Source organism: Euprymna scolopes, chromosome 16 (genome assembly GCF_053919585.1).
Source record: "Euprymna scolopes isolate OS-2025 chromosome 16, ASM5391958v1, whole genome shotgun sequence".
Lineage (NCBI taxonomy): Eukaryota > Metazoa > Mollusca > Cephalopoda > Sepiida > Sepiolidae > Euprymna > Euprymna scolopes.
Window position 1 is genome coordinate 51,947,990 of NC_136497.1, and position 12,517 is coordinate 51,960,506.

At 36.9% G+C, this 12,517-nt stretch overlaps 2 protein-coding genes across 10 annotated transcripts in view; both read left to right on the forward strand.

The window, feature by feature from the left end:
* The first annotated feature begins 26 nt into the window (after positions 1-26).
* LOC145295954 (multiple PDZ domain protein-like) overlaps positions 27-12,517 on the forward strand; it is a 548,951-nt gene continuing 536,460 nt past the window's right edge. For 3 of the 9 annotated variants that reach the window (XR_013869927.1, XR_013869926.1, XR_013869928.1), the window contains exon 1: positions 30-432. The gene's annotated coding sequence lies outside the window, so the exon portion shown is untranslated. Of the gene's footprint in view, positions 433-12,517 lie in introns of all 9 variants that reach the window. The other 6 variants (XR_013869924.1, XR_013869925.1, XM_080141856.1 and 3 more) reach the window with 4 other exon arrangements.
* LOC145296175 (uncharacterized) lies at positions 4,086-9,653 on the forward strand. Its single transcript, XM_080142384.1, has 3 exons — positions 4,086-5,534; positions 5,652-7,893; positions 8,932-9,653. Exons 1-3 carry the CDS (start codon positions 4,086-4,088, stop codon positions 9,651-9,653), a joined length of 4,413 nt encoding a protein of 1,470 aa, XP_079998510.1.

Sequence of the window (12,517 nt, forward strand, 5' to 3'; positions counted from 1 at the left end):
TGCATATGAAATAAATTTTATTATAAAATATTTGTTTTTAAGGTATTTAACAGATTTGTAAGGATTGGAATTTCAAACTGAAATTATAGTTGTGCTATTTTACTAAAAAAAAAAACACAAAAAAAACAAAAGAAGTATTATTATTTGAAAGCGGAGGAATATATTTTTTATAGCGGAAGTGACGCCATTTTGTAGAGGTCGTTGGGTTCAAGGTGCCAAAGTTACTACAAAAATATTGCACCGCATGAAGAAGTCCTAACAAAAAGTCGGCAACAAGGAAGTGTTTTTAAACCTTAATGAAATTTTAACAACATTTTAACATCAAAATCAAAGGATATTTTATTGCCGTTTTCATAAACAATATTAATTTTAACTTTTAATTGGATTTTTCACCTCAGAACTGCATATTTGCAGGTGGAAAGCTTTTTCTGGGTAAGGTGTGCTTCCTACAGTCGGTATTTATTTCCAATAATGGATATGACTGGTTCAAAAAAAAAAAAAAGAAAAAGTGTTATTTTATTATTTTTATTTTCGTCTATTCCGCATCTTATTTTACTAAATATGTCAATTTAATTATACGCCTTTTAAGAAAAATTATAACTCTAGAGAAAAGAAAAAAAATATTCGACAAACATAAATGTTTCCAAAAAATTATTTTAATTGGATATTTTTAGTTTTCAAAAAAAATAAATAAATAAATAATAATAAAAAAAAATAAAGCTGCATTTAAAAAATATATCCCTTTACTTTCCTTCCTACTAGGACAATGTTGGACCCTTCCCCTCGCTGCGTACCATTTTGGATTTCAGACAAAAATAAACTGTAAAGTCCTATTGGCATTTCAACGCAAATGAGAATGCCTCCCAGCCCAGGCATTACCTCCAAAAGTTGGTAATAATACATTGAATGATTGTTTCCTGGGACAGAACAGATCCGTTACTATTAAAATTTGATCCTATCTCAAAAGCTGGATAACAATAATAGTCCCCGTTTATTTTCCTCCCCCGGAATGCAAAATTAGAAACAATCTGTTTTTAGTATAAAGGAAAGCCCCCCCCCCCCCCCAGTCTAAGAAAAGAGCATACTAAACTTCTCCCAGTCTCTATTTACTTGTCTCCTCTTGAAGGCAAATTTTTATACACTGGGTTTAGTGCAGTTTACGGACCTTGCTGAAATAACGCTTTTTAGAAACCCATTCTTAACATGGAGAAAAAAGGGCTATTTTTTCGATTTTTTTTTTTTTTTTTTTTTTTTTTTCATTTTCTTTCTTTGAAGATTGTAATGCTGGGTATGGGGCAGCCAAATCAGCTGCCAACAAAAGGTGTAGTAGCAAATTAAATTTAACTTGAAAATCCTATAAGTACAGTCCATTCATGTTTAAATATATGGGAATATTCAGTTTCCCTAAAAATGGGTGGGGGGCATTTTAGATTGGGAACAAAACAATATCTATACTCGGTAACGTAAGCCTTCTACTTATTTATGACTGTCATGACTTGATGTACGGGCAGGTTTTTGTTCCCTGTGTTTCTAAGTGTTTTGGCCGACCCAGATCTGACAGAAAGCATTACAAAAAAAAAAAAAAAAAAAAAAAAAAAACTTAAGATTTTAACCAAAATTAAGTAAATTTAATATTTTTTTAAAATTAGGGTTTCTAACTTGCGACGAGAAACAATTATTGAAGGTTGTAGGCAAATAACACCTGTTATTGTAACTTCTCACAAGTAAGAAATCCTGGTGATATTGGACATGTATTTATTTAATTTTAACAATTGAAATAATTTTTTTCCCCTTGACTTTTCTCGCCAATTGTGAATTAAATACTTAGAAAATTAAAAAAAAATTCTTACAAGGTTTCTAAATTAAACCATTGATTAAAAGTGAACGGTTTGTGACAACCTTAGTTTTAATCTAAACACTCCTTTTTTTTTTCAATGTTAATGCTATTTTTATTGCATTTTTGACATAGATCTCAATCTCATAAATGTATGCGTTGATTAAACATCTGTACTGGCGGTTTCTGAGTACAGTTTTTCGTTAATTCTTCTTTCATTGGAATGAGAAATCGTCAATACAGACACGTAATTATGATAGAAATATGTTTTTAACATGATTGATTCTTTATTCATAGATATATATATAAAAAAAAAATAAAAATACTGGAAACTCAGCTTGATGAATAACCACCTTTTTCGCTCTGGTTAGCGCCGCACGCCGCAACGAGTTGGATTTCCAATCAAACCGCAAATGTCGATATCCAATCGAATTGTTGAGGTGAAATTTTCTTGATATAACTTTGAAAAACAGTTTTGATTACATGTTCGACCCCAAGGCGTATCGCCTTTATTGTTTTTTTTTATTTACATATTTTGAAGTCTCACAACGTATGTTGTAGTAGCAATAGCACTCAAGTAGGTCAAATATATTTCGTTTAGTCTTAACTTTTAAGTTTTATTTGTCTTGTCATTGATAAAATCAAAATTGTAGCAAACGAACACTTTAAATACAAATGTACAGAGATTAATAAATAAGTAATATCACTAAAAAAAAAAAGTGGTCGTATAATTATGCATTGTTCCATTATTGATGTTAGTGCGTGTGGTAATTCCGATTTCTGTCATATAAAGTATTTAGTGAAATTAGCTAGGGATTTTTTATCCTCGGCGCCCCAAATCAAAAGATTAGACCATTCCTGTCCTGTAATGACCCGATGTTGATTTTGCTGTGGAAGTTTAGTTCTGTGCAGTTCTAGGAGGTCCAGTCCACCCTTCCAGGGGTTTCCTTCTCTCTTAAGAGGTTAGTTTCAGGCTAATCGCCTGAGCCGCCCTGACCAGTAAATACCGACGGGGCTGCTCAGGCACTTTTTGCAGATCAGAGTGTTGGGGACGCTGACTTCTCACTCCCTTTTTCCGACCCTGGTGTCTAAGTTCTAGCAGTGAGAGAGAGCTAAACAATCAAATAGCTTTCGGGAGGAATTATTCTCAAATATTTTTTACTTTATTTGTAAGGGAACAGGAACAGATACATTGAGAGCATTGCCAAGGCTGCCGCGAAGAAGGTGGGCTTTCTCTACCATGCTAGAAAGCTACTTACGCTTTAAAGTATCCTGTACCTCTATAAGGCCACCATTCGCCCATATATGGAGTATTGTTGTCACATTTGGACTGGTGCAGTGGAGTCTCTCACTCTTGAACAGGGTTCAAGAGAGTCGCCAACCTGATAGGTACTTCTGAACTGTTATCTAGGCTCCAGCCTCTGTCCCATCGACGAAATGTTCCATCCCTCTGCCTGTTCTACAAGTATTTTAATGGTGAATTCTCTGACAAACTACAAGCACTTGTACCCTCTTTACATTATAAGAAAATCTTTCCTACCTTCAATGACCTCGGGTTTTGAGAGATGGATGCGAAAGCGTCTTTCCCTTTGTGATTGTTTTTTATACTAATGGATAAATCATGTGACCCTAGACCTTCTATAAAATTGTATGGGTTGACTAGCTTGAGTGTTATATTTTTACCCCCATCTTTACAATCGGTTCACACCGTGTCTGAAGTTGTTCCTTTTTCTTCTCTTTCCTTTTCTTTTTTTTCTTCTTCTCCTATTTACAATTGGGACACCGTCTTGGTAGTTCCTTTGTTTTTTCTTTCTCAATCAATTATTGTATTGATAAAGAATTATTACGGGACCACAAGGACTAATACCTGAGGTCGCAACCGACGGCATCTGTTGCAAGAGGTAAGACGTTCTTTTTCTCTTTCTCTCTCAGCCAGTTGTCATTGATGTGTTAGGATAAATTTCTTAGCCTCAGACCTAGGTCCTTGATTATACCTTTTTTATAGCATCCTATTAAGAATTCGCTATACATTGCAACAGATACTGTTTTTTATATTAAAATGAATTCCTTACAAGTTGAACAATCATCACGGTCATCCTTATTGGAAGATCAGAGAGTCACTCGTACGATGATAGACTTAACACTAGAAAATCTTAGTGGACTTGAACCTCTTGAGAGAGATGTATTAGAACTTCATAAACGAGACATTCTCCAGTGGCTCCAAGAGTTATTGCATATTGACAAGAAAATAATGAAGGAGACACCATCGATTGAGATGAGGAGCTGTTTGACAGACAGTTTCACTTACAAAACCAGGGTGAATAAATTATTGTCGCAGTTAGATGCTTCCTTACCGGTTCCAGAGATCCATTCCCCTTTACTAACCTCAACTCCTCCCACTCTGCCTTCCCCAGCTCAATCTGGCATTGAATTAGCGAAGCCTAAAATAACATGTCCAACATTTACTGGCGTTGATAAAACCAATAAATTTGCCCTGCGGGATTTCCTAACCCGTTTTGAGTTTTGCACATCTGGAGTGAGCTCAAAGAAGGAAAAACTCATATGCCTTAAGGCATATGTGATAGGTCGGCCATTTCATCTGATCCATCACCTGTCAGAAAATGACCATAATTATGATGTGGCCATAAATATTTTAAAGGAGGAATACTGGGACAGAGAAGCCATTAGGGAAGAAATTTTTAAAAGAATAGTGCAGTCTACACCTAAGGTGGACAAGTCTTATGAACAACTAAAGGAATATCTTTCCCAGGTTCAGTATGAACTTGGTGAGTTAGATTCAGACTATGGTTATGATTTTTTAGTTGAGGACTCCGGAAGTGGATGTCTGGTGGCTCATATCCTATTTGATAAGATCCCTGATGAGATAAAGGCAGAGCTCATTAGAGGCTCTAGCACACCATATCCTGGCTTGAACTGCATACTGCAGTATAGTCACGAAGTTATTAAAGCATTACTCCGGATTAAACCTATTTCAACTCCTAAGACAGAACTGATTCCACGGTTTAAGCCAAGGTCAAATGCTGTTTGGACGAGAAGCCCACCTAAAAATTCTGCATTACAAAGTTTTCACGCAGACCTAGACTTGGAAGACAAGATTCCTTATTGCAATTTTTGTGCAAGAAATGGACACACTAGTTCTCAGTGTACTACCTATCCCTCATACAATGAGCGCCTGCAACGCTGTAGGCAACTTGGATTGTGTGAATTCTGCACAGTTGCCAGCCATGATCAGAAAGCCTGTCCAGGAGTCAAGGGATTTAGATTCCCTTGCAGGTATTGTAAGTCTCGGAGGCATTATGCTTCTATGTGTCCTCAATTTGTACTAGAGGAAACAGAAATAAATACGAGCATAAGTACAAAACTTGGGGACATTCAAAACCTACTGCCAATGGTCAACATCACAATTAAAAAGGGAGCCTCCTCAGTTTCTCTGAATTGCCTTATTGACTCGGGCAGTCAGAGGTCATATTTCTCTGAAAGGGTTCTTCAGCACCTGAAGTGCGATCCAGACTCATGGGAGGAGGTGGCCATGGACGTTGTGACCTTTGTGGGGAGAAAACGCCGCATTTTCAAGCAGTTAACTGCAGTTGTAGAGGTCTTGCCGGGAGTAGCCCCCCAACTACCTATTCTAATTGATTGCGAATTGAATCTGTCTCACAAAGTACCAGACCTTCCTCTGGTTTGGGAAAACCTAAGAAAACTGAATTATACCTTTGCTGCAGAGATAGAGAGTGGCAGTGTACAATTGTGGGGTCTCATGGGAATTGATTTGATTCAATATATGCGTCCCATGAAGATAACACGATGCATGAATGGTGCGGCTTGGCAGACATCCGCTGGCATTATCCCCATAGGAAATACAAAACATTTTTTGCATGAGAACCAAATCAGTAAGATTGCTATAACTCCGGGAGCCTTGAGCTATGAAATTGACAGGCAGTACTATTGTAACGATTCTTTGGTTAATAGTATTGTGAATCCTGTTCCGACCTATGTGGATCCATTTGCCGACATTTTTGAAGGAAGCACTGTGGATCGGGGCTTGGAATGGATGTTTAGTCTAGAATCCTTGGGACTGCCTGACATAGAATCGGTTTCTGACTATGACAATCAAAAGATGGAAGAATTCATGCAAAACATAGTTTATAAAGATGGTCATTATTTGGTTAAATTGCCTTGGCATAAGGACAAGTTATCTCAGGTTCAATCTAACCATCATATAGCACTTAAGGTGCTGGACAGAGTAGTATTCAATTTAAAGAAGGGCTTATATGAGGAGTATATTAAGGTTTTTGAAGACCAAGAAAGAGAAGGGATAATTGAACCCCTAGAATGCTCCCCTCAGGAATACAAGCATTATGTGTGGGTTCCACATAGACCTGTGTTCAAAGACGAGCATACAACTACAACTAAAATTCGCCCAGTTTTTAACTGTTCTTTTAAAACTAAGAACTCTGTCTCTCTAAATGATGCTGCTTATCCTGGGATCAACTTAACAGGGGACATGCTTGATTTAACTCTGCTTTTCCGAACAAATAGGTATGTATTTTTAGCAGACATCAAGAAGGCATTCTTGATGATTCGATTATCTAGTGAATCTGATAAGAATAAATTTTGTTTCTTTCTGCGAAAAAATAATAAGCTAATGTGTTATCGTTACACAACAATCTTATTTGGGTTTAGTGCAAGCCCATTCATCTTGAATTGCATACTAAAATTTCATGCTGGGCGTTATCCTTTGGATGATTGCACTGGGATGTTACAGTCTAATTTTTATGTAGATAATCTGATTAAAACAAGCAATTCCTTGGATGAGTTAACGGGCTTGTATACACGAGCAGTAGAAAGATTGCAAGAAGGAGGATTCATACTCCAATCTTGCAATTCTAATCATACAGAATTACACGATTTAATGAGGAGAGATGGTACTCTTGTGAGTCACAGCTGTCCTTGGGAGAAGGTATTAGGTTATCGTTACGATCCTCTTGCTGATACCATCAATATTGCTTCCTATAATTGTAACCCTGAGGCAGCAACTAAAAGGCATATACTGTCTGAAGCATCAAGGATATTCGATCCACTCTCATTATGTTTGCCGGTATCTATACAGGCACGTACTCTTGTTAGTGAGTTGTGGAAATTAGGTTTTGAGTGGGATGAAATTGTGCCAAGTGAACTTCAATCCAAATGGGCAGTCATCGCTCATGAATTGTCAGAACTTGGTTCTGTTACCTTCCCTAGAAAAACCCTTGATGAAGGGAGGGAAGCTGAATTATTTCTGTTTTGTGATGCATCCAAAAGGGCATATGGATTTGCAGCATATGCAGTCCAGGGGAAGGTTTCATCTCTGGTTTTTTCCAAGGCAAAGGTGGCGCCTCTTAAATCGAAGAGTTTACCAACTCTGGAGCTTTTATCGGCCTTCTTGGCCATCAAGTGCCTTCCGACTTTGTTGAAGGCCTATTCTAATGTAAGTTTCAAAAAGATATTTCTTGCAGTTGATTCACAAATAGTATTATCCTGGTTGGTCACAAGGCGGACTAATAGCAAGAATGTTTTTGCCATGAATAGATTGAAGGACATTAGTCAATGGGAGGCTGAATTGATGTCTAAATTTGGTGTGGCCATTCAGTTTAAATATGTGCCTACTGCACAGAATCCCGCTGACCTTATCACCAGGGGTATTCCTACCTCTAAACTGAGGGCCAATTTGAAATATTGGGTTTCTGGACCGTCTTGGCTAAGAGACCAACCGATTTCTTGGCCTGAAAATCCTTTGAATTGTTTGAGCCCAGAAAGCAAAAAGATTGTATCTTCGATGGTTTGTGCTGTTTCGCACAGCCAGGAGGAGCCAGTTGTGCAATATGATAGATATTCTTCATTGTCTAAACTATTAAATGTCACCACATGTGTGTTCAAGTTTATTAATAGGTTGAGGAAAAGAGACTCCGACTTTGGTAAGATGGCTCGGACACACTTGATTAAAGTAATGCAGAGACAATCCTTCTGGGAGGAATTAGAATACTTACAAAATCCTTCAGGTAGGTCAATACCACCGAGAGTGGGAAGTCTAAACCTTTTTTTGGATAAGGAAGGATTAATTCGATCCAAGGGAAGAATTGGGAAGGTCTCTGTATATGAATACGAAATAGTTAATCCCTTGCTTATTGCTAAGGATCACCATCTTTCTAATCTCATAATATTGGACTGTCACCACCAGTGTAAGCATCTGGGTGTTCCTGCTACCTTGAATAAGGTCAGGTTATCTGGGTACTGGATACCCCAGGGTAGGCAGGCGGTAAAGAGAATTTTATCAGGATGCTCCTTGTGCCAGAAATTTAACTCTATTCCATTTACCTACCCCAAAATGACTGATTTACCTAAACATCGGGTGAATATGATAAGACCATTTTTGCACACAGGAGTAGACTATACGGGTCATCTGTGGGTTCTGAGAGGTGGGGAGAGGGTGAAGATGTATATCCTGGTCTTTACTTGTTTGGAGGTACGGTCAGTTCATCTAGAACTGATTGAGGATATGTCTGTTCACTCATTCCTAATGGCCTTGATTCGATTTTCAAATATTTATGGGATTCCTTCGCATATTTATAGTGACAATGCTAAGTCATTTGTGGCTGGATGTGACATGATTCATGAGGTGATTGCTTCCAGTGAATTCAGGGAGAAATTGGGGACATGCCAAATCAAGCATGTTAAGATCCCTGTACACTCTCCTTGGTATGGAGGTGTATGGGAAAGACTGATTAAAACCATCAAGTCTTGCTTGTATAAATTAATTGGACGAGCTAGTCATGATTATTTCGATCTCCTGACAATTATTTCTGATGTACAAAATGCCATAAATGACCGTCCCTTGACTTACAGAAGTTCATCTGACTCAAGTTTGGAAATAATAAGTCCAAATCACTTTTTACGCCCTGTAGTAAACCCTCGTTTGATTTTGAGAATGGATGGGGAGGGTATTTATCAACTAGAACCTCCCTCTCGGAAACAACTCTTAGAGTCCTTAAATTGCAGGAATGATGCATTAAAAAGATTTAAGAAAATTTGGTATGAAGATTATCTGCTTAGTATAAGAGAGCATGCCCAAAGACAACAAGGAGGGACTTCACCAGTTGTTTGTGTGGGAGATGTAGTCACAATCAAACTCCCTAACAAACCTCGACCATTTTGGGCATTGGGTAGGGTCACACGTCTATTTACAGGAGATGACGGATTGGTGAGATCTGCTCAGATAAAACGAGGAGATGGCTCCTTGCAAGTTCATTCCCTGAAGCACCTCTATCCCTTGGAGTCGTCTATTCAAGAACCCATTGATGGACTTGATTCCTCGATGGGGAATGCTGATGACAATCTGAATGGCTGTACATCTGTACTTGAAGACCCTATTGAAGAGGGCACAGAGCTTGGTTGGATTTGCCCTGATTGTGGTGAACCAGACAATGGCAGTGCCATGATATGTTGTGACTGCTGTGATGACTGGTACCATTTTTCCTGTGTTGGTCTATATCGACCTCCACCAGAAGAGGAGAGTTGGCGGTGTGGAAGTTGCCTCAACCAGGATCCTTCATTATCCCATGATATGATGGTGGATAATTTATTAAATGATGCTGAACATGCATGTATTTGCCCAGGATGTGTTCTACCGGATAATGGTAGTCCAATGATATGCTGTGATGAATGCAATCAATGGTACCATTTCAACTGCGTAGGTATTCAGCAAGTTCCCCCCGAGGGTGAGAATTGGTACTGTTGGAATTGCCTACATTCAATTCACTAACAGTCCACTCTCAGAAAATAGGTAATTATTTATTTACCTCTCCCATTTTTTTTTTTTCTCTTCCCTTTCTCTTTATCCTTTATTTTTATTTATTTACTAGCAGTTCAGCCGGCTTGGCAGTCAAATTTTGACAAAAACCGATTACGAAGCTTGCCCTATGTCTGAATACACTTTATGTTGGTTTGGAATGTTTGGACCGGGGATTGGCTGAAGGTTCAGTTTTTTGGGGGGGTTTTTGTTTCGACCCCTTAAAACTTATTTTTCTTGGATTTGTTCAATTTATCAAGTTGGATCCATGTCCCGGGAATCTAAATTTAGAATTTTGAGTGTTTGGACCCAAAATTAACAGTTATTGTATTAAAATGTACTCAGACAACTTCACTGTTTACTATTTATTTATTCATTTATTTTTATTTTTTTTTCTCTTGAGACGGGAGTGTATAAGAAAATCTTTCCTACCTTCAATGACCTCGGGTTTTGAGAGATGGATGCGAAAGCGTCTTTCCCTTTGTGATTGTTTTTTATACTAATGGATAAATCATGTGACCCTAGACCTTCTATAAAATTGTATGGGTTGACTAGCTTGAGTGTTATATTTTTACCCCCATCTTTACAATCGGTTCACACCGTGTCTGAAGTTGTTCCTTTTTCTTCTCTTTCCTTTTCTTTTTTTTCTTCTTCTCCTATTTACAATTGGGACACCGTCTTGGTAGTTCCTTTGTTTTTTCTTTCTCAATCAATTATTGTATTGATAAAGAATTATTACGGGACCACAAGGACTAATACCTGAGGTCGCAACCGACGGCATCTGTTGCAAGAGGTAAGACGTTCTTTTTCTCTTTCTCTCTCAGCCAGTTGTCATTGATGTGTTAGGATAAATTTCTTAGCCTCAGACCTAGGTCCTTGATTATACCTTTTTTATAGCATCCTATTAAGAATTCGCTATAACATAAATACCCCGACAAACCCGGCAAGCAGCTAAATCCCACCCCATACAGAGATCCGTCGGTGTAAGAAAGCCTTCTAGTTTCTTCCCCAGAACTGCGAGACTTTGGAACTCGCTTCCGAGTTCCTGTTTTCCCAACTCTACTGACATGCAGAAGTTTAAATGTAATGTGAACAGACATCTTGCTGCTCACCCCTTCATAGGTATCCTTGCAACTTATGTCCCCGATAACCCCCTACTTCAAAGTGGCACTGTACTGTGCCTTGTTTGAGATTAAAATAGAATAATAATAATAATAATAAGGAAAAAAAAAAAAAGAGGAATGGGCACCCAAAGAATGTCAGTTCCGAGTATTAAGGGAGAATCCAGAATCGGTTACGGAAATGACTGAAGCATTTTATGATTTGAAAGCTACGCAAAGCATGTGAGAGTGTATTGTATTGCTGCAATGCTGCTGCCGCAGCTGCACTTATTTTTAAATAAATTATTTTAGTTCAGGTACGCATTTCGCAGAAAATATGTATTTCCCCTTTTATTATTTTAGTAAGAACGAATTACTATTTTATTATCTTTTTGCAACATTACATTTTCGATCCAAATCAACCAACAGGGGCAACGTTAACCGAAATAGTAATTCGTTCTTACCAAAATAATAACAGGGGAAATACATATTTTCTGAGAAATGCGTACCTGAACTAAAATAAATTAAAAAAAAATAACTGCAGCAAAAAAAAAAAAAAAAAAAAAAAATTAAATAAATTTCGTTTTCGAGTTTCCGGTTCGGTCTTTAAGTTTGATGGACGCGGACGATTTTTTTAGCGATGATTTAGCCAGAGTATTCCGATAGTCACATTTACCATAACTTATTTTGCCTTGTGTAATATTTATTTGTTATGTATTTGTTTTTACCACTTGTTCGTTCTGTTGTCCTTGTCCATTGTAAAACATATCCAAAAGTGCTATTTTTTTTTTTTTAAGTCAGATTTTTACAGTACATTTTGTTTATTAAATTCTTAGGTGAAATTACAAACTAGTTAAAGAAAAAAACACCTCCATGTTAAGAATGCTTCTAAATAATAGTTATTTCTGCACAGTGTACACTGTACACCGTCCGATTTTTTTTTTCTTTCTTTTTTTTTTTTTTTTTTTTTTGTATAAGTACTAAAAAAAAAAAATACCAGGATAAGTTTAGGGAGTAATGCAAGAAAAAAGTACGTCATTCTAAATTTAGGTGACTGAAGTAGGAATTTTCTAATAACAATACCACATTTGCACAATGTTTATGTTTTAATGTGGTCCTGTAATATGATCCCCCCCCTTCCAATCACCTATTGCAAAACAAATTCTTAGGAATATTAATTTCCATTGACTAAATTTTCAAGTTGTGAAAAACAAAAAAACAAACAAACAAACAAACAAAAAAACAAATAACTCAGTTGAATGGCAAGGGTTATGACTGTCATCCGCCTTCTTATTGACAAAATAGATTCTAAATAGAATCTATTTTGTTAAATTGACATGCCAAACGTTTGTTTAGACATGAAGAATGTAAAATACGTTAGCGTTTAATGATTAAACAATTTAATCCATTGTATATAGAAAATAAATAAGTTCTCTGTTTATTGATTCAAGGCCTAGGAATGGTCATTTTGTTTGAGTTAAAAATAAATGAATAAAAATGGACGTTTTCTTAGTGTTATACGCACAAACTGGTAACGCAGCTCCCTCAGTCAACAATATGTGTACACATTACTACAAAAATATTGCTAATTTGCTGTATCTATCTGGGTTTCGCCCGGGAATCTGTTTACTTTCATTTTTAGGTGCTAATGCACTTACTGATCCGCGCTATTTTTTAAATCATATTTCAAAGTTTAATTAAAGTTTTATTATATGTATTTTTATTCAATTGTAAGTT

Coding starts and splice junctions, on each gene's coding strand:
- LOC145296175 (XM_080142384.1), top strand. CDS start 4,086: ATGAAGGAGACACCATCGATTGAGATGAGGAGCTGTTTGACAGACAGT. Junction 5,535..5,651: donor AAGTACCAGACCTTCCTCTG/GTTTGGGAAAAC, acceptor CGTCCCATGAAG/ATAACACGATGCATGAATGG. Junction 7,894..8,931: donor ATACTTACAAAATCCTTCAG/GTAGGTCAATAC, acceptor TTTGGTATGAAG/ATTATCTGCTTAGTATAAGA.